Raw genomic sequence first — 21061 nt, forward strand, 5'->3', positions numbered from 1 at the left:
AGACAAAGCGAAAGCAAAAACAGACCCAATTAAAAAGAGATAAGCAGGGAAACTACATTTTTCTAAAAGTTACCATAGACGATGAAGTAATATCAAAAAAACTTTACAGCAAGTTTCTCTGATAAAGGCTTCATTTTTCAGATATGATTAGAGAACTGTGTCAAATTTATAGAAATAAGAGGCATTCTCCAAATAATAAATGGTTGAAGGAAAAACGCAGTTTTCAGAAGAAATAAAAGCTATCTATAGTCATATAAAAAATGTTCTAAATCATTATTGATTAGAGAAATGCAAATTAAAAGAACTCTGGGGGTACCACCTCTTACCTATCAAAAAACAAATGCTGAAGGGATGAGGGGGAAATAGGTACACTTAATGAACTATTGGTGGAGTAGTGAACTGGTCCAACCATCGTGATGAACAATTTGGAACTAGGTCTAAAGGGCTATAAAACTGTGCATATCCTTTGACCCAACAATACCACTAGTAGGTCTGTATCTCAAAGAGATCAAAGGAAAAGGAAAAGGATTGATATGTGCAAAAATATTTACAGTAGTTCTTTTTGCGGTGCCAAAGAATATGAAATTGAGGCGATGTTCATCAACTGGGGAATGGATGAACAACTTGTGGTATATGATTGTGATGTATTGCTACAAGAAATGACAAGTGCGAGTGGCTTCAGAAAAAACATAGCAAGACCCATATGAAGCGATGCGAAATGAAATGAGAAGAACTGGGAGATCACTGTTCACAGTAACAGCAATACTGTAATGATGATCAATTGTGAAAGACTCGGCTACTCTGATCGATACAATGATCCAAGACAATTCCAAAGGACTCATGATGAAAAAATGCTATTCACCTCCAGAGAGAACTGATGAACTCTGAGTGCAAAATTAAGTATAATTTTCTCACCTTCTTAGCTTTTCTTTTCTTTTTTTTTTAAATATGGCTAATACAGAAATGTTGATATTACTTGCCAAATCATTGGGTGTGGGGAGAGTGGGAGGAAGGGAGAAAATCTGGAATTCAAAATTTAAAAAGAATGCCAAAAATAAATAATAAAATAAAAATATAACAAGAGAACTTTATTCATCAATCCTCATTATTAGCTCAGAAATGAACAAGAAAGTGGACTGGAGTGTATCCAGGAAATATGACAGTGCTTTTATGACTACAGGCTTCTCCTGAAAACAAAAAACCCCATTTTCCAACACAAATAATTTGGTGGTATTATGTAACTGGAGTAATAGAATACCACAGTCCCCAAAGAGTCAAAATTGCAAGTCACCTAATTGACCTACACCTAAAAGGAGAGGGACATGGTAGGTGAGAATAGCTCCAGTGCCTCATTGGTATCTATATGATGTTAAGAGATCTAGAGGATTCTCACTTCATTAGGAGAATCCCTTGTAAAGGATTTATGGTAAGACAAAGAAAAAAGTTGCATAAGATTAAAAAGCATAAAGGAATTTTGATCTGCACTGCTGGAAAAAGTAGTTATGCTGATGGGATGTAGATCTATCAGAGTATTAATGAAGAAATAACTGGGCTAACTGGAAAGGGGAGAGACAACAGGTAAAATAACCAACATTATTTCTTTAAGTTTAACATTTTAAAAATAAGAATGAGGATTAAAAGTATTGTGTGTATGTGTATATATATATATATATGCATATGTGTGTACACACACATATATATATGCATATACACACAACTATAAATATAGTGATCCATGTGAATTATCTCAGCCTGATATGTTTCTCCTCATTTAATATTTGTGCTAGGTTTAGGATGATAAGTTCTTTAAAAGAAAAAAAAGATGAGTTAATAGTAGATAAGAAAGATGATGTAATTTTAGGCTACATTAAGAAAGGCACTGTGTCCAGAATGAACATTCTTCCCTGATCAGACAATATCTGGAGTGTTACGTTCAGTTCTGGGCACAGAATTTTAGGAAAAACACACATATTGGAGCATGTCCAGAAGAGGAACAACCAGAATGGTCCATTTCATAAGAGCATACTGAGAACAAGAATTTAGCCTGGGGAAGACTTTGGGGGTCAGATGAGGGGAAAAGGAGACACTACCTCATGTGAAAGAAGACTTCTGCTTTGTCCCAGAGGGCAGAAGGAGGAGCAATGGGCATTAAGTTGTAAAGTTGCAAGTTGAGGGTTGATGGGGAGAGAGTAGGGGGCCTTCCTGACAATCACAACTTTCCAAAAGTAGAATGTGCTATCTTGGGAGGTGGTGGATTCTGCCACAGTAAAAGTCTTCAAGCAAAGGCAGGATGAGCCCTTGTCAAGTATGTTTTCGAAAGGATTCTTATTCAGTTATTAATTAGACTAGACAGGCTCTGAGGTCCTTCCAACTCCAAGATTTTATGACTCTTCTTTTAGAACAAAATATAAACCTAATATAGGTTCCCCACAATGGTTCCAACCTGCCCTTTAAGCCTCCTTTCACATTATTTGCCTTTTTAAAAGATGATGTCTAGTCAAATTATACTACTACTGTTGAGGAACTAGCTGTTCCTCAAATTCAACATTCCTGCCTCTATGCACGAACAGTGTCTGTTCCTCATATTGGGACGCATTGCTTCCCCATGGTTGCCCTTCAGAGTCGCTCTTGCTTCAAGACAGAGATCAGAAGCCAGTCTCCCCTAAGCTCTCAGTGGAAAGTGTTCTCTCTTCAAATTTTCCTACTCTGAGTAGAACTTTCCTTCAACTCCATCACTCCCTCTTGTGAATGTTGTTACTCCTCTACCACTCAAAGCAGAAAATTACATTCCTCATGGACAAGGATTATCTTGTTTGTCATCTCTGTGTTCCTACTGTCTTGCATGTAGCAGACTCTTTTGCTGTTGTTTTTATTCTGAACCTTTCAACCAAAAGCGAACATTTTCATATACAAACACAGAAAGAGGATTGGATATGAAATCATGAATTTCTATGCCAGTCTTTTTTTTTTTTTAAGGTTTGCAACAAACTCAACACATTACTTTTAAAACATTAATCCATGTTTGTGCTTCCCTCTGGTCTCTTTTTTACAAATGTTTCAATGGCCTTTGTCTTCTTGTCATCTCTACTGTGAGCTCCTTTCTCATCAACAAACCCCTCAAATTTAAAATAGAAAAAGCCGTAATAACAAATAAGCCTAGTCAAGTAAAACAAATTCACATAGTAACTATGTCTAAAAATGTAGGATTCTTTCTCCACCTTGAGCCCTTCACCTCTCAGTCAACAAGTAACATACTTCATCATAAGTCCACTGGGAGACACAGCTGGACATTGGTTTGATGAGAAGTATTTAAAGCCTTTAAATATGTTTTTCTTTACAATATTACTATTCTTGTATAAATCCTTCTCCTGGCTTTTACTCAGATGACTATGCCTCATTATATACAAGTATTCCCAGGATTTTTCTGAAATTGTTTTGCCCTTAAAAGTTCAGGTTGTTTTGCCTGTGACTATTCCCTCTTCGGTATTATCCTCTCCCTAAAACCTCATCCTTTCTCAGTTATGTTTGATATATCTTTACACTTAACTCTCTGTTAATAAATGCATGGGTGTGTGTGTGCGTGTGTGTTTTCAATCTTCTGTGTTTTCATTTCAGAATTGATACTCAACACAAGTCTTTTTATCAGGAATTCTTAAAAGTCCTCTACTCCATTAAAGACTTGTTTTTTCCTATGTAGAACTAAACTCGGCTTTGCAGGCTAAGTCATTCTTGGCTACGAGACTCTTACCTTTTGCCTTTCAGAATGTTATATTCCCAAATTTCTTCTTGTTTATAGTAGAAATTGCCAGATCTTGTGGGATCCTGATGGCCACTCCTTTGTACTTAGATTTTTTTCTTGAGGTTTGAAGTATTTTTCTGTGACCTAGCAACTCTGGATTTTGACCATGACACTCATGAGATTTCTCCTTTGGGGATTTCTTTTAGGAGGAGTCTTTCTATTTTAATCTTTCAGCGAAGTCTTTCTATTTTTACTTAGCTCTCTGGTCGTAACAAATCAAGGCAGCTTTAATTTATGATTTCACGGAATATAGTGTACAGATTTTTTTAAATCATAGTTTTCGGGGAGTTTGATGATTCTTAATTTAAGCCTGTTTTGGTCCATTTTCCTGGTTAGCTGTTTTTGGTACCATAAACCGTATGTTATGATTATTGTCTATTTTTCAATCTTTTGATTTTTTCCTAATGTTTCTCCTCTTGTGAAACAACTATATATTAGGTGCTTATTATGTGCCAGGAAGTCAGCAGGAAAAAATGAAACAGTTCTTGCTCTCAAGGAGCTTATACTCTAATGGAAAAGTTTTAAATCAGAACATATAATTACAGAGAAAAGTAACCTTAGAGGATATGGTACTAGTAGCTGGAGAGATCAGGAAAGGCCTTCTGGAGGAGGTGGTATTTTACCTGAGTCTTAAAAGAAGCCAAAGATTCTTAGAGTTGAAAGTTGAAAGGAAGAGGATTCTATGCACTGGGAATAGTCAGTCCAAAGGCACTGACTGAGACGGAAGATGGCATGTTGTGTTAAAGGGACAGCAAAGAAAAATGTATGGCTGGACCGCAGAGTACATGGGAGATGGGGAGAATAAAATGTAAGATGACTGGAAAGAGGAAGAAGCTCAGTTGTGAAGAGCTTTAAATGTTAAGCAAAGGACTTTATATTTGATTCTGGTATTGATAGGAAGCATTCATTAGACTTTACTGGGAGAAGTATTATGATCAGAACTTTGCTTTAGAAAAATCACTTTGGCAGGTGAGCGGAAGACGTACTGGACTAATCAGAAAGCTACTGCGATAGTCTAATAAACAAGAGGTGATGATGAAGGCCTGAACTACTGTCGTGGCTATGTGAACATAAATACTGTCGTTGCTGAATCGTTTTTGGTCATGTCCAACTTTTCATGACTCCATTTGGGGTTTTCTTGACAAAGATACCACCAATTCCTTCTTGCTGTATCTTCATTCATGTCACACCCATCAATTTGGAGTGTTCCCCATGAATGCAAAAGAGACTGGGGAGTAGTCACACAGATAAGAGGCAAATCAAACTAAGAGAGAACAGAATCACGTAATCCAAAGACAGGAGTTTCTACAGAAAGGTAGTGAACAACGTCAAATGCTGCAGAGAGGTAAAAAAAAAAAGGATGGTGACTGAGAAACGGTCATTAGGTTTGGCATTAAGAGTTCACTGGTAACTTTGGTGTTCAGTTGTATGATAGAAGCCAAATTAAAGAGGGCTCAGAATTAAGTGAGAGGAAGTAGAGGGATCAGTTGTAGATAGCTTTTTTCAGGAAGTTTAGCCTAGAAAGAGAGGAGAGATTAGCAAGATAGCTGGAGGACATGGTAGGAGCTAGTGAGGGTTTTTTTTTTTTAAATGAGGAGAGGATGGCCTTCTGTTACAGGGAGTAGACAAAGAGCCAGCAAATAGAGAGAACTGACAATTAGAGAAAAAGTGAGGACAATGGTAGCAATATACTGGAGAAGATGAAATGAGGTGGGATTAAGGGTACAGACAGAAGGATTGGCTTTGGCAGGGAGGAGGACTACTTTATCATCTGTAACTGGAGCACAGGAGCAAACAATGGGATGTTGGAGGGTTATGAGATGAGGAGAAAAAGAGAAAAGGGCATTCTTAGCAAATGGCTTGAATTTTTTGGTGAAGTATGAGTTGAGGTCCTCAGCAAAGAGGGTGGCACGAGTGTTTTGAGGAAAGAATTAAAGTTTGGAAGGTCAACTACGGGGAAAGAGATAGGAAATCACTTAGAACATAGTAGCAGGACTGCCTTGCTATAGTGAGGGCCCAGTGAGACTAGCTAGCATAAATTTACAGTAGACCCAGGAAAGTTTCATTATTTTCTCCCCTTCAACAGCCCATGAGAAGAGCAGAAGACAGTTGGTAGTATTAATCCAGGGTTGGGGTTTAACAAAGTGTAATCTCCGACAGGACACAGCAACAAGGAATAGTACAGAGCAGAGAACAGTATGAAACAACTGGTTCAAGAGGATTCAAGACCACGGCAGGAGGAGAGTATAAGCCGAGCGGTAGCGATAACCTGGGAGAATACTGAGGGAGGGAGGGGTCAGACATCACAGTGAGGAGGAGGAGAATAAGCGAAGTATCAGGAACCTGGAGAGATAAAACACTGTGAGGAGATGAAGGAAATTCAGCATTAGCCTTAGTTTCTGAATTGGGGCTTTGTGACTGGGCCAAGCCCCATCCGCAGCTGCACTGAGCGGGGTTGTTTACATAACATACACAATTATATATTCATATTATATAGTATTTTACCACAAATATGTAATATATTTGATATATAAATACAGAATACATTTATATTACTTTATTATAACATATATATAACAATTTGTAACATTTACAAATATGTCAAAGTGCTGTCATGGAGAATAATATTCAAGGGCATCTGTAAGCTGCTTTTCTCACAATAATCCTGTAGCATAGCTGGTAAAGCTATTATTAGTTCTATTTTACCTATTAAGAAACTGAGGTACATCAAGTTTGTTGAGGTTAAAGTTAGCAGCTATAAGTGGGAAAGCCAGAATTTGAACCCATAAACTGAGTTCAAATTTTTCTACTATACCATAGTAGACCTGTGTGACCCTAAGATAATATTTGGCTTACCTTCAGTTGTTTAAGAGAGGGTATTAGAGGAACAGAAGGAGTGGAGAGAAAAGAGAATAGTATTTAGGAAACATGAGCCAAGACCAAGAAAAATTAGATGCAGAAAATGGCAGGGAGAAAAGGAAAAATAAGGAAGAAGCAACAAACGAGAAACTGGAAGAAATAAGAAAAAGTTTACATTCAAAACTACTGTAGCAAGGTTTTTTCTATTTCCTTTTGTGTCTTTTTAAAGTTTTCATCTCATTTCCTGCTTGAGTGGTAAAACACAAATGTAAATAGATAAGTTATTAAGGAACAAAAGTTATTTTGCATACACAGCTGTAGTGTTTATTTTTATAAAATACTTCATATTAATATTTGTCTCAATATCTGTATAAATGTGATTATTCCTTATCTTGTGAACCTCTGAATCTGTATTCAATGACTTTATGTGGAACATGTGTAGACTTTTATGTGGAAAAGTAATACATGTGCAAATTTGCTTGTGCAAGTCATTTGATTTCTTTGTACCTCAGTTTCCTAATCTGAAAAATGTTCCTTTTGACTCTGAATTCTTCAACAAATATAATACTAAAATGTTTAGAAAATGAAGTGTTATGTATAGATAACTGAATTTTCCAAATAATTGATCTTTTTTTCCATCCCTTTTTTGATAGAAATCTTTCTAAAATTTGTTACACACTTGAGAGCACAGGATCATAAATTTAGAGTTGGAAAGAACATAGAAGTCATCAAGTCTGAACTCCTCACTTTACAGATAAGGAAACAGAGGCTTAAAGAAAGTTAAGTGATTGCCTAAAATGACATAAGTGCTAGCAGATTTGGAATTTGAGACCAGGTCGTCTGACTACAAATCCAGTACTCTTATTACTACTTCTTAAATAGTATATATTGAACATAATTTGACTTAATAGTGGTTGAGGGTTGTTAATAATAGTATAGTGTAGATTTAAATGCCCCCTAGGCTTCTGAAGTACAGAAGACTTTAGTCTTATTCTTAAATGTTCCTATATTTCCCTGGACCCCAAACTCATTTGTTTCCTCTATAAATGCCATCATCATTTCTGCTGCTGTTTCTCATGTTGCTACTTCTTCTTTCCGTTTTTTCTTTAGCCTATCATAGTTTTAGCATGCTGATTCTCATAGACATTTCTAGGAAGTGTATGCAATTGCCCATTCACAAAATTTTCTTTTCTACTGATCTATGAACCAATGAACTATATGCTGTCTTTGCTTGACTATGCATCTTTGTTACAAGAGTTTCTTTTTTTCTTCTGGCTGGGGGAGGGATTGGGAAGAAGAAAAAATAAATACTTGCTAATTAAAAACAAAATTTAAACAAAAACAAAAACAAAAAACTTTGTGTTTTGGTCTCCACTTGGCCAAGGTACTCAGGTTTTTTTTGTTGTTGCTGATTTCCAGAGTCACAGAAGTACTGATGAATTTGGGGAAAAAAATGTCTTAACTTGAGATGTAAGTTAAAATTTGTTCTTACAGAAAAGCAAAAAATCTTGCCTATCTCTCTCGCTTAATCCTCACAAATGCACAAAAGGGCCAATATTAAGAGTTGTAATACATAGTGGTACAGGTAGATGCTTACCTGCCCCAAGTCCAGATCTCTTAACTCCCAGTCAAGTATCCTTTCCATTGCACTGTGCTGCTGTTATCATAGGTCTAATTTTCAAACTTCCAGAGTAAATCTTGAAGCAGAGGCTAGAATACCACTTGTCAGGTATAGTATAGTGGGTATTCTTTTCCTATAACTGTTGTACTAGCTGGCAGCTGAGGTCCTTCCAACTCTCAAATTTTGGGATTCATCCCATCAGACCATATCTTCAGAGAAGCAAACATTAAATAATCCTACTTCTTTCATTAACATGCTCCCAGAAACTACTGGTTTTCTGAAATTTATCTATAACAGTTCCGGACACCAGACTCCAAATTATGTAATGTTGAGCTATATTTAAGCAGTCATGTCAAATTCAAATTCCCTGTGGGCCTCATACTGACTTAGAAAAACACAAATTAACATTATTTATGTCATATCGTACTTTTATTTATTTTGTTAAACATTTCCCAATAATATTTTAATCTGGTATAGGCCCACTTGGGATCCACTGGCCCAAAGCCAAGTTTGATACCTTTCTTTTAGAGGGTCTGGTACAAGGATTCTTAACTTTTTTGGTATCATAGACCACTGCGGCAGACTGGTGAAGCCTATATACCCCTTCTCAGAATGATGTTTTTAAATGTATAAAATAAAATACATGGAATTATAAAAAAAAAAAGCAATACATTTATATTGAAATTCAGTTATAAGGATATTTTAAAAAATTAGTTCCCTAGGTTAAGAACTCTTAGAACTTTCAATATAATTAGGCAGAAAGAGTAGCCTGTAAGTAGATAGAAAAATATGTTCTTAAGCATATTACTAACCAAGGTCCCTGATTTTAAAGCAACAAGATAATAATCTATATTCCTAAGGTGAATGATGAGGGCTACTTAAATTTCCCTCCAGCCCTTCTAAAATTTCTCCCAAACAGCTCTATTGATACATACAAAAGACTTCAATGATTTAGTGTAGAACATGTGAGTAAGTGGTTTACAAGAAAGGGAGAAATTTGAGATCAGTTTTAAAAGGATATGTGCAAAATAAGGTATCACTTATGCATAACCAAAGACAAATACAGAAAAGTGACACAGAGTTATAAGAATACTGTCAGGAAAACTAAGACTCAGGAAAATTTAAGGCTAAAGGGGTGGGGAGGGGGAGAAGAGAAGGGGAAGATAGAAAAAATTTAAATAAATATTTTAAAGAGACAAAAGATTGTTAATGACTTCTGGTCTTCCCATCCGCCAAGCTTCCCTCTACCTCTGTTTATCCTATAGTGATTAACCCAGTAAGCTACCAGATTACTCTTCCTGAAACATTACTGTCATTGTTATTTATGCTGAAAAGATTTTAGTGGTTCTTTAAGTGTTACCCGTGTATTCGTGGGCAAGCCACTCACAACTTTCTAGTCTTTATTATTCTTATTTGTAAAATGAATGAATTGAACTACGTGATCTCTTTCGTCCTGTTCTGCCCTAACATTCCATGACTCTGACTGAAATTTTATATTATTTCAGAAGAAGTAGTTTAGCTTACTTTTCAGCTATCTTGTTCCTTTGAGGAATTTATTAGTCTAATTTTTGGTTGAGTTTCTACCTTGAAAATATCTGGCTCCTTATAAATTTCTAGCTTTCTTCAGATCTCATTATCTGGATATCTGCTGTACAATAGGCTATTCAAGTTATGAATCTTCATCCAATAAATGATAAACCCTCCTCTGTGAAAGCACTATGCTAGATACTGTGGGGGGGGGAGGGCATAAACAATTGTATAAAGAATGTTCCTACCTTGATGAAATGTGCAGTCTCAAGGGAGATGAAAAATGTGCACACATTTTCTAATACAGGCTAGAATATCATGTGTTATATGAGAGGTTCAAATGATAGCACTTAGCAATCTATATACAACTATTAGATGGACTGAACACTTGAGTATTAAAGGGATTTAGAGTGAAATAAAAAGATCGTTATGGGCTGAGGTTAGTTTGGGAAACTTTAAATGGAAGAGGTTAATCTTATCAACTAGATAGACTGGGTTTTGATGTAAATACTCCCAGAGATGAGGGCTAAATCCCCAGAGGGCTGAGGATACTTTTGCCAGTGTACAGAACACAAAGCCTTCCTGCCACCCCAGACATCATAGAGGGGAATGTAAAGTATAATTTATAACAATGGCCAGAATCAATGATAGGCAAAGAAAATTTGAGAACACTTTCTGAATGCAGAGCCTTTAAAAGCTCTTCTTGTTGCTTAGTTGTTTTCCAGTTGTATCCAACTTCTCGTGACCCCTTTTGGGATTTTCTTGGCAAAGATACTGGAGTGGTTTGCTGTTTCCTTCTCCAGCGCATTTGACAGAGGAAATGAAGGCAAACAGGGTTAACTGACTTGCCCAGGGTCACATGGCTAGTAAATATCTGAGGTCACATTTGAACTCAAGAAGCTGGGTCTTTCTGACTCCAGGCCCAGCGCTCTAACCACTGTACCACCTAACTGCCCCTTTATGATGATGGATTGAGTTGGCCTTGGACTAATGTTTTAAAATATTGGGACATCCCAGGAAGAGATACAAAAGGAAGGCACAGACACAGAGAAACAGTGAACATTTAATCATGATTACATCCCAACATACAATAGTGTTGAGAACTGATTGGCTTACAAAGCTACATTTCTTTTTTTACCTCTCTATCCTAATGCCCATAGCTAGGATGTCATTTCTGCAGATTTCTTTTTGGAAGACATGATCTCCTAGCTCCTTCCCTGATATAGTATTAGATTAGAATCCTATTAGAAGAGTTTTTTGCCTATACAAAGTTGAAACAATTAAGAATAATCCCAATTTATTTTTCTTTTTTTTCATTAATCTGTTCTATCTCTTAGATTACATGCTATGCAAAGGAAAGGTGATTTTGAGTTTCACTCAATGCTAAACATTTGTGGCAGCACCAGCCTCGTGGCAGCACAATGAGATGTTGCAGAGAAGGAGAGTTGCTTAACTTCTCTAGGTTCTCATTTCTTCAGATATAAAGTAAGTAAGCTGGACTATCAGATGATCTTCAAGGTCTCTTCCAACTCTAAGTGCTTATTGTTCTATGATTCAAAGATACCTGGGTCAAAAATAGTTAACCTGGTTCACATCAGATAGTGATTTTGAAAAAACAGTAAGCATCTTGGCAAACTACACTTACTCTTTGGCACAAACATAGGTTTGGATTTTTGCCATACATTTAAATGAGCTATTATACAAACAACAATCCTGGCGGCTTCTACTAACTGCTATTTTATAGTTGTAGAAATACTACTGAACTATTTTGACAGTTTTTAGCAGGTGTCATAGTTTTGTTTTTCTTTAATTTCACGTTGTATACACTGTCCAAACTTTTTTCCCCTTAAGATACTTATTACTATTTTTTTCTACCCCAAATACAAAGGTGTAATTTCAATGCATTAAGGTTTTTCTTTATATGACCTGTTTCCTGACATATGAAATATATTTCCAATTCCTTCTATCTTTCTTTCCTTTGTGCCGCTTCTTTTTTTCAACATCTCACCTCTCTTTAAAACTTTATCCCCTTTGAAGTATGCCTGCAATACAATCCAAAGGGACAGGTTAGTCATTACTTCTTTTATATATGAGGATGACGTTGAGGGTGATTAATCGTTCTTTCTCTGCTGTGGGTCTAACTATCCAGATTAATACATAATGAGCCATTTTTCTAGACCAAATACACATAAAAACAATGGCTCTTTGGTGTGTAGCTATAGCGTTATTTGAAACTCTGCCTCTCTGTGGAGGCTTTTTTTTTTTCAAGTGTCATACCATCTCTAACTATAGAATGCCAAGCTGGTCTTGTGGCTTCCCAATCACACAAAGCTATGCCAAATTGTATAAAGAGGTTATTGAACACTACTGACAAGGATCAGATTTTGGGGATTAGTGAGATAACAAGAGAGGCAACAAGAGCTGTCCTCTACTTTTGCAACTGCTATCAGGTCACAATCTCTTCTATACCACACTGTGATATTTTGACTAAGAAATATAATAAGTTGGAATTTGGGATCTGGAAATTTTAATAAATGCTTAAATGGCTCATACATTGGGGCAAAATTAGGCAATTCAGTTTGTCATTTCAAAGTACCTCAATACTTGAATGAAAGCTGATTATAGTACCTGAAAAGTCAGACAGTTAAGACCCAAAAGAAAAATTTAAAGGACGCTAGAAGCTGAAAGTCTTAGCTGACTTCACGTACGAGAATAATTATCATATGGAAGATAAAAAGCATCTGTTCTCCATCTCCAATAAGGACAAGACAAAGTGAAATGAGTTTAAACTTCCTAAAATGATTATCATCAAATGGAAAACTAGGTTACCCAGAAAGTTGAGAAAGCTCCTTCCAGGTAAGTCTAACAAAAAAACAAACAGTAGTTTAAGATGCCTCTGTAAGCAGGACTGGATCAAAGAGTAAGTCTTTTATATCCTAAGATACTCTATCAATTTGTAAATCTGCTTTGCCGCAAATAGGAAATTGCTACAAGCAGAAAACCAAGAACAGATAAAATGTAAATAATGATAATACTCGTACTACATATCTCACATAGTTCTAAGGATCAAATTTCATATATACACACATATACAGGTACATACACACACATAAACATATATATATAAATGAAATCGCACTAACTATAAAGCACTATAAAAATGTTTGGTCACGGTGGTATTATTTAGTCATTTAAGTCATGTCTGCTCTTCATGACCCAATTTGGGGTTTCCTTGGCAGAGATAATGGAGTAGTTTACCATTTCCTTCTCCAGCTCATTTCACAGATATGGAAACTGAGGCAAACAGGGTTAAGTGACTTGCCCAGGGTCACACTGCTATTAAGTGTCTGAGGCCACATTTGAACTTAGGTCTTACTGACTCCTGGCCCAGAGCTCCATCCACTGCACCACTTAGAGCCTCATACAAAAGTGAGATGGTATTATTATTATAATTATTACCACCACTATAAAGAATGTTATCATAATCATAGTTTATAAGATTGTAGGTTCCTTAGGGTATGGATTGTTTCTTGTCTAAACTCTCTCTCCCCTAGCACAATGATCGGCATACAGTAAGCCACTGGATGGTAAATCATAGCATATGGAGCTAGAAGAGATTTTTAGAATCAGCTAGTCTAACTGTCCATTTCATTAATTATGAAGCCAAGAGAGGGACACTAACTTATCCAAGGTTATTTAAATACTAAACTGGGAAAACTGTGGATGCAAAATGAGGTCCTTTTAATCCCAGGTATTATGCCATTTCCACTAAGCAGTCATTTATTTTGTCAGCACAATCCTTCGAGATAAATAGGGAATACAAGTACTACTGTCCCCATTTTATAAATGAAAAAAATGATGCTCGATAAACTTAAGCAGCTATTATGTGGAAGAGTTACAATCTGAGCCCAGGTTTTCAAGGTCAAGTGCTGTTTTCCCCACACTGTGTTGATTCACAAAACCACGCTGCAAACAATTGTTATAGTGCAGTAAAATCTCACTTTACTTAAACTAATTAGGACAAATTTCTTTGCCAAATTGGTGAAGAATTTGTCAGGGGGTTAAAAAATTCCAGTGGATTTTCAAAGCAATTACAAAAACTTAAAATGTTTAAAGCAACCAATTAATTTAACTCTAAAGTCTGAATTCCTCCGTATCTACCAAAAAAAAGTTCCATCAAGGAAATAATTTTAATACCCTGGTCTTACCTTTTTTCTCTCCAGTGAAGGGTACAAAGTCTTCCCTGTCTTTATGTTCCAATGCTTCCTTCTCCAAGTATGTAAGCAGATGTTCTCTGTCAAAAGGTCCTGTGGCATTCTTTGTAGTCTGATTCTTTTGCCGGTAGCCTGCAGGTAGAAGTGCATTCTACCAAAAAAATAAAAAAGAACCATTACAACAGTGGCAATTTACATTTAGACCACACATAAATCAGATGATTTTGTTTATGTGAAAATATCTTTCATTTATAAACAGGTACTATGTGAGGTCAGTGATTTTATAAATTTAAATGAATATATCACTTAAATAGAAACAGAGTGTATGACATTGCAATATCATAGTATAAACATTAAATGTTCTATATCATGACCTATGAGAACAAATTTTTAAGTTCTTCAACTAAAACTACAAAAAAAAGTTTAGCCATTCAGAATTCATTTTATTAGTCACTAATTCATTTTTTCATAGAACATGCTTTAGTGACTTAAAATATCAGACTTTAGTTTCCTATCCTTTTGACATTAAACAAAATGAATTTTCTTGATATCTAAAATGATTTAGAAGAATACTTCAAACATTAAAATAAAAGAATACTTTAAATACTTCAAGGATCTATTATTTCCCCAATGAAGATACTTCTAAGCTTAATGTACAACAAGCTCTTTACATTTTGGATGAGTCTTCAAGAGCAGGAATAGTTGTAAAATTTAACTACTCTATAGTCAAGTCGATGTGGTAATGAACTTCTCCAAGCTTGGCTAGGTTGGTCCTTGGATAACAGGAAGAATCCATACCCACACCTCATACCTTTACAATTTGGTAGAAGCTTTCAGAGCTTGAACTTTCACTGAAAGCCCTGAAGCACCTAGGACTCACCTCCACTCCATGATGAGGTATTGGAGGAAGATCTCATAGTACTTTTATTTTTTAACATGCACAAACAGAATGCCATATGTGGGGTCCTAACTAGGGAAAAGCCATAAAATACAGTAATAACTGAAAAGTCATAAAAACTTAAAACTCTGTAAAAGGTGGAAGCGCGAACATGGTGACTTGTTAAAAATCAAAACTGAGACATTGAGTCATAACTTAAGATATTATGACCTATGAAAGCCGTAACAAGAATATCATGACCCATATGTGACCCGGTACATGATCAATACACAAACTTATGTTTGGGCATAACACTGGCTCAATGCCCAAGCTCATTACTAAGCAGAAAAGCAAAAATATCCACCAATCAGTTGTGATGCACTCTCTAGTTCCTCCTGTCTTTGTCTGTTTTCTATAATTATCACAGGGATTATTGGGGTTCTTTTGCAGGGATCCACTGAACTGTCTGGCAGCTGTCCCAGATTGCCCCTGTTTTGTAAATATTCATAATGATTGATTAAATTACTACCTATAATCACCTGGAGATCTTTAGCCTCATCCTTTAGTATCAAAAAGAACACCCGCAGTTATAGGGGAGGTACAGCGTTCCCAAGCCATGAGAATTCAGGACCTTATATTATAGTATATACAAAATTCCTGTCAAGAAGAGCTCTGTTTTCATTACAATAGGATTTTGTTGCAAAAAATATTTACATGATATATCAAACCATTTGTTTTTGTTTTGAGTAAATGTATTGTGGTACTAGGTAACAGGGTTTAAAAAGATCACAAAAGATAGGAACAATGGGTACTTTAATGCAGATAAATGTGAACTCCTGGACTTAGGTCAAAAAATCAACCATGCCAAATTGAGAATGGGAAGCTACCTCCAACTTCAATGTGTGCCAACAGTGTGGTTTTGATTTCCCATAAAGCTAATGCAGTTTTACGCTACAATTTAGAGAACTCCAGACCAAGACAAGTAACAATATCACTACTCTTGGTACTGGTCAGACCACTTCTCAATCCACTCTTGGCCACCATATTTTAAGAGGCACACTGAAACAATGAAATACATTCAGAGGAGAGAGACCAAGATGGTGTGAGTCCCAAGCCACGTTATACTAAGGAAATACTAAAGGCTTTGGATATGTAAATTTGAAGACAAGACAACTTAGGGGGAAAATGATGATCATCTCCAAATATGTGAAGGACTGTTATGTAGAAAAGTAATTAGTCACATTCTATATAGATCCAGTGGGAAGACTAGGGTAGAAGTTATTTAGGAAAGTTTAATATAAGACAATACTTTCTAACAATTAGGACTATCTGAAAATGGAATGGACTGCCTCATACCCAAGTGTTCAAACGGTAATAGGCACAGTGCATCAAACCTGTAGCCAGAAGTTCAAATCTAGCTTTGGATGCCTACTAGCTATATCAATGCACAAGTTTAATTCTTTTAACTTCAACTCTCTATGCTTAAGTTTCCTCTTCTGTAAAATGGGTTATTAATAGCACCCACTTCTCAGGGCTGTTGTGAAGATCAAATGAGACAGTATTTATAAAATAAAATAAAATAAACTTTAGTTTGGGGGCAAATAGGTGGCACAGTGGATAGAGTGCTGGGCCTGGAGTAAGAAGATCTGAGTTCAAATCTGGCCTCAGACACTTATTAGGTATGTGACCCTGGGCAAGTTACTTAAACCTGTTTGCCTCAGTTTCCTTATCAGTAAAATAAGCTGGACAAGGAAATGGCAAATCACTTCAGTATCTTTAACAAGAAAACTCCAAATGCAGTCACAAAGAGTCAGACATGACTGAAATGACTCAACAACAATAATTTATAAAGCAATTTGCAGATCTTACAGCACTATATAAATGCTAGTTGTTATTATTATTATTATTATCATCATCATTATATTGTAGAGGGCTTTCATACTTTGGACCAGATGATCACTATGGTTCCTTTTAAATCTAAGTATCTATAACTCTATTGCCGATTGTTATAGATTTCATAAGTGGATTCACATACCCTGAATTAATTCATGGCTGCTGTAAATGCATTAGGACTCTCCTAAGGAACCCATAATAGGGGCTATTTATCAGGTTCCATACATGACAACGCAATGCTATAAATACCTGAAGGGAATAGAACTGCCAGGGGCAAGGGTAAAAAGGGCAGGAGGCAATAGTTTGAGACCTGCTATCTGCATTCCCCACATACCTCACTCTAAGTTAGTACCTGAAAAGGCCTTAGCCTAAAAGGGTCAGGGTCTCCCACTGCATCCTGGGCCATCTCCAGTCACCCTGATGAATATATGGTCACTGGATCCAGATGGCTCTGGAGGAGAAAGTGAGGCTGGTGACCTTGCACAGCCCTCCCTCACTCAAATCAAAGTCAACTAAAAGTCATGTCATCATTTCCCTGATGCCATGGTCTTCTTCAGAAACGAAGGACAAACACAACAGCTGCTGAAGTAAGGCTTTCACTAGCATAGCTCAAGAACAGTCATAAATGGTAAGCATTATGAATTTGGCTCTCAAATGACAAGAGAATAAACTGTCTTTCTAGGATCTTACCAGTACATCATGGGGACAGCTAGAAATAGTATATAACCCTTTTAGAAAAACAAAGGCCTAACAGAAGTGGTTGTTTCCCTGTTTCTAGGCATTCCTGTGTTGTATTAGAGAGAAATGACAAATAGAATCCATTCAAGAAGCAAGGAGCAGGACTGATGTTTTGTAGTATACCTCAATGACAGTGGTAATACTATTCCCCATGGATCCTATCAGGCAATGGATATTTTTTCATTTAAAACAAAAATGGCTTTTTAAAGAAAGTGACTGACCAAAGAAAACATTTATTGCACTAGATAACTCACTGTCGAGAATTCTACAGTCCCAATGGGCCATCTGCAGTAACCCCTAATTAACTGCATTTATATTGTAATGGTACTTGTTATAGAGCAATTTGATTCATTCAAGGAAAAAAAAAATTTTAACGTTAGTACCTGATAACTGCATTGGGCATGTTTTTTTTTTTCAACTCTAATTTTCCACTAGGATTTTGAAAAACAAGAGAAGAGAAGGCCATTGCCCTTACGGTTAATAATGTAACTGGAGACATAAAACATATGCACATGAAAAAGATTTTGGAATAGTTTCAGAACAAACCAACAAAATGTGCAATCCTTCACATATGAAGACACCACAGAAGGACATGTATTTTAAGTTGTTTTTTGCAGCACTACCAATATACTTGCATGGATTTCATCAGTACTTTCTTGCCAAGTTCATTCCCCTTGTGAAACACATCTGTGAAATGGCTGGTTAGGATTCTAGTTTACCTTTGTGATTCTGAATCATGAAAGAAAACCATAGCTAACTGGTTTTCATGGGATATGAACCCTGAGCAATATGCTCTAATTAATCAATCTAATCATAAATAAAAATTAATAAGCAGGTTAACTGTCATTAAGATGGAATTCCTGGGAATCCAATTTTTTTTTCTCATTCCTTGTTAGTTATGACACATAAGCTGATGTACAAACATTCTGTGCTTGTGGTATAACTACTCTGAAATGGGCAATGAATTAATACATTGAAAATGGTAGGGAAGAGGAAGAGAAACTCCCATATTACAAAGAGTTGTCTTATACAATCTTTCTTACCCCAGCCACCTCCCATTTTTCCTCCTACCTCCTGGATCTCTGCTAGAAGCAAGTAAAGTTGGTGGGAAAGTTAATATGTTTTTCTGGCTAAGGCAACTGGGTCTGCTATTATTCTACTTAGGAACACTCAATTGCTTCTAAATGCCTCTCCCTATGAACAAAACAAACAAGTCACAAGAATCTGGCATTCCTTTTCCTGTTTAACTTTCACATGAAAATGCCAGTTAATAACTTTAGAATTCAACTCCCACTGTAGTGAAGGAGGAGATGGGGACAGAGGGAGGGCAAAGAGGAATCCGCCCTAACTTGTAAAATGGCATAACACCCTTCCTTTGCTAAATGTCATGGACTAACTCATGCTCTTCAAAGACTCAACTAGCAACATCTGGGAGTGGTGGGGGTGGGGGGTGTCCTGAAAAAATGCTATATACACAGGTTGGAAGTCAAGTCTTTCTATCTGAGAAGCAGAATGTAAATTATTAACAAATAAGGCTTATGAGCATCCATTTGGTGTCAAAAACTACTCTACTACAACGTGAGACTGTTAAATACAAATGGGCTTATAGAATTAGAGCTAGAAGGGAGGGCCTCTAATCCAACCCTCTAATTTGATAGATGAGGCACTGAGGTCCAGAGAAGTTTAACAAAATTTGCCAAAGGTCACGCACTGTAGTAGTCACAGAGTCAGGGAGTGACCCCAGGTCCTCTGATGCAGTGCTCTTTCCACTGTACTGTATTGGGAGGACAGATTCCTCATATTGGACTATTCCAAGAACAGAATTTCAGGGCAACAAAATGAACATATTATCACTACAGAGCAATCCTCCAGACTAGAATATATTTCTGTTACTATGAATTTTTATTTATCATAGAATTCATTATGGAAGGATTTTATCTATATTATCTATTTATCTAAGCAGATTACCTAAGTGTTCAAAAACAAAGGTCAGTCTTAGTAAAAATACAAAAACAAGTAAGTTATACCCAAAAGGAATATACATGTGGTAGTGACAGTAGTAGATTACTTTTAATACCAAAGAAAGTTTTACTAAACAAAAGCCAAAATTTATCCTAAATAAGCACTTATAATTAATGTCCCAGCATACAGAGTTATCATCAAGTAATATTCAGTAAGCAAAGTAAAGTAACTTAGAATGGAACAGAATGTAATTTAGCAAACAGCCATTTCCCCAAGTATGCCGCTCAACTCTAAGGACGTCCTGAAGGGTACAAATCTAAATCAAGATTTAACTTTCGCCCCAGGCCACTCCTAACCCAAAGAAACCCATGGAGACTCAGTCAGCCTCTGGTCAAACTACAGACTTAGGTTTGCTCTAAAGTGAACTTTGGGAATTGCCAAAGGTCTAGTTCACCTTGGAGCTTTAGGGCTACCTGAGTCTCATTCAAAAGATGACTTTAAAATTAATCATCCTGTCCAGCATTCTTCAAACTACAGATGTCCTAATGCAGGGCCAAGTAGGACCTGTCAAAGATTCTCTAGGAGGCAATAACCCTAGAAGCAAAATAGCTTTTAAGAAGTGGATAGAAAAATAGCTGTGGTGAATTTTTATGTTACTACATTCCAGGTTACACCCAACCTTGCTGTTTAGTCAACAAACACTTCATAGATGACATAGCATTTCAAGAGGCTCTGAATACAGGGATTTGGGGGGATCATTTTGGATACAAGCATCAGTGTCAATAAAGGCAAGAATAAAGCTCGTAATGGGAAACAGTGAAAGCACAATGACCTCTATGTAGAAGAGGAAAAAGCTGGAAGGGAAGAAGGGACTTTTGCATTTGGATGAAAAACAAGATGCTTTTATCCTCTCTCTTAGTAATACCCACCTCAGGGTCAAGGTCATCAAGAACAGTTTCCAGCTGTTTTAGTTCAGTCTCTGAAAGTTTACCAAGGAGTTCATCTTCATCAATATCTTTGTACTTCTCCAAGTCCTTTCGGAAGGGAAGTGCCATGATGTGTGGAGTAGAATGACACTCGATTATGGCCACGTTTATAAATCAGATGTGATTTCTTTTCGTTAAGCTGTGGGAAAAGTAATGGTCTTATTATTAACAGTATCTGCTTAAATCCAACAAAATCTAAACATTTTTAGAAGCTTGAAAATAAAATATTTGTTATTCATATATACATATCTTCAGCTTCAGGTTAAAATAAATGTAAAATCTATGATGAATCCAAAAGTGTTACTGTCTTTGGGGTAGGTAAGTTTTGCTGAAGCAGAGTAGCATCAATTATTTAGCATCTAATTATCCTGTTTGTGTATTATCAAAGTTCTTTGTTCGCTTCAGTTCTTCTGCCATCTAACTTTTGAGATATTTCTCATTTCCATCAAAAAGCAGATAAAGGAAAGACAGGAAAATAGAATTGGTCAGTTAATTTAGCTATATTTTGGATGTTCTAATAGGTTTGGAGAACAAAATATTATAGAGTAAAAGAAATGTTTATAATGGAATTGCATATAAACATAT

The 21061-nt window shown here is 36.3% G+C and overlaps 1 protein-coding gene across 2 annotated transcripts in view; it reads right to left on the reverse strand.

Moving 5' to 3' along the window:
• Positions 1–21061, reverse strand: part of TMOD3 (tropomodulin 3) — a 78847-nt gene that overhangs the window by 35208 nt on the left and 22578 nt on the right. For both annotated transcript variants that reach the window (XM_036734804.1, XM_036734806.1), the window contains exons 2-3: positions 20420–20615; positions 14015–14171 (exon numbers count right to left, since the gene is read on the reverse strand). In XM_036734804.1, the coding sequence (XP_036590699.1) occupies positions 14015–14171; positions 20420–20545 (283 nt within the window). In that variant the 5' untranslated portion in view covers positions 20546–20615. The remainder of the gene's footprint in view (positions 1–14014; positions 14172–20419; positions 20616–21061) is intronic.

This window comes from Trichosurus vulpecula, chromosome 8 (assembly GCF_011100635.1).
Source record: "Trichosurus vulpecula isolate mTriVul1 chromosome 8, mTriVul1.pri, whole genome shotgun sequence".
Taxonomy (NCBI): domain Eukaryota; kingdom Metazoa; phylum Chordata; class Mammalia; order Diprotodontia; family Phalangeridae; genus Trichosurus; species Trichosurus vulpecula.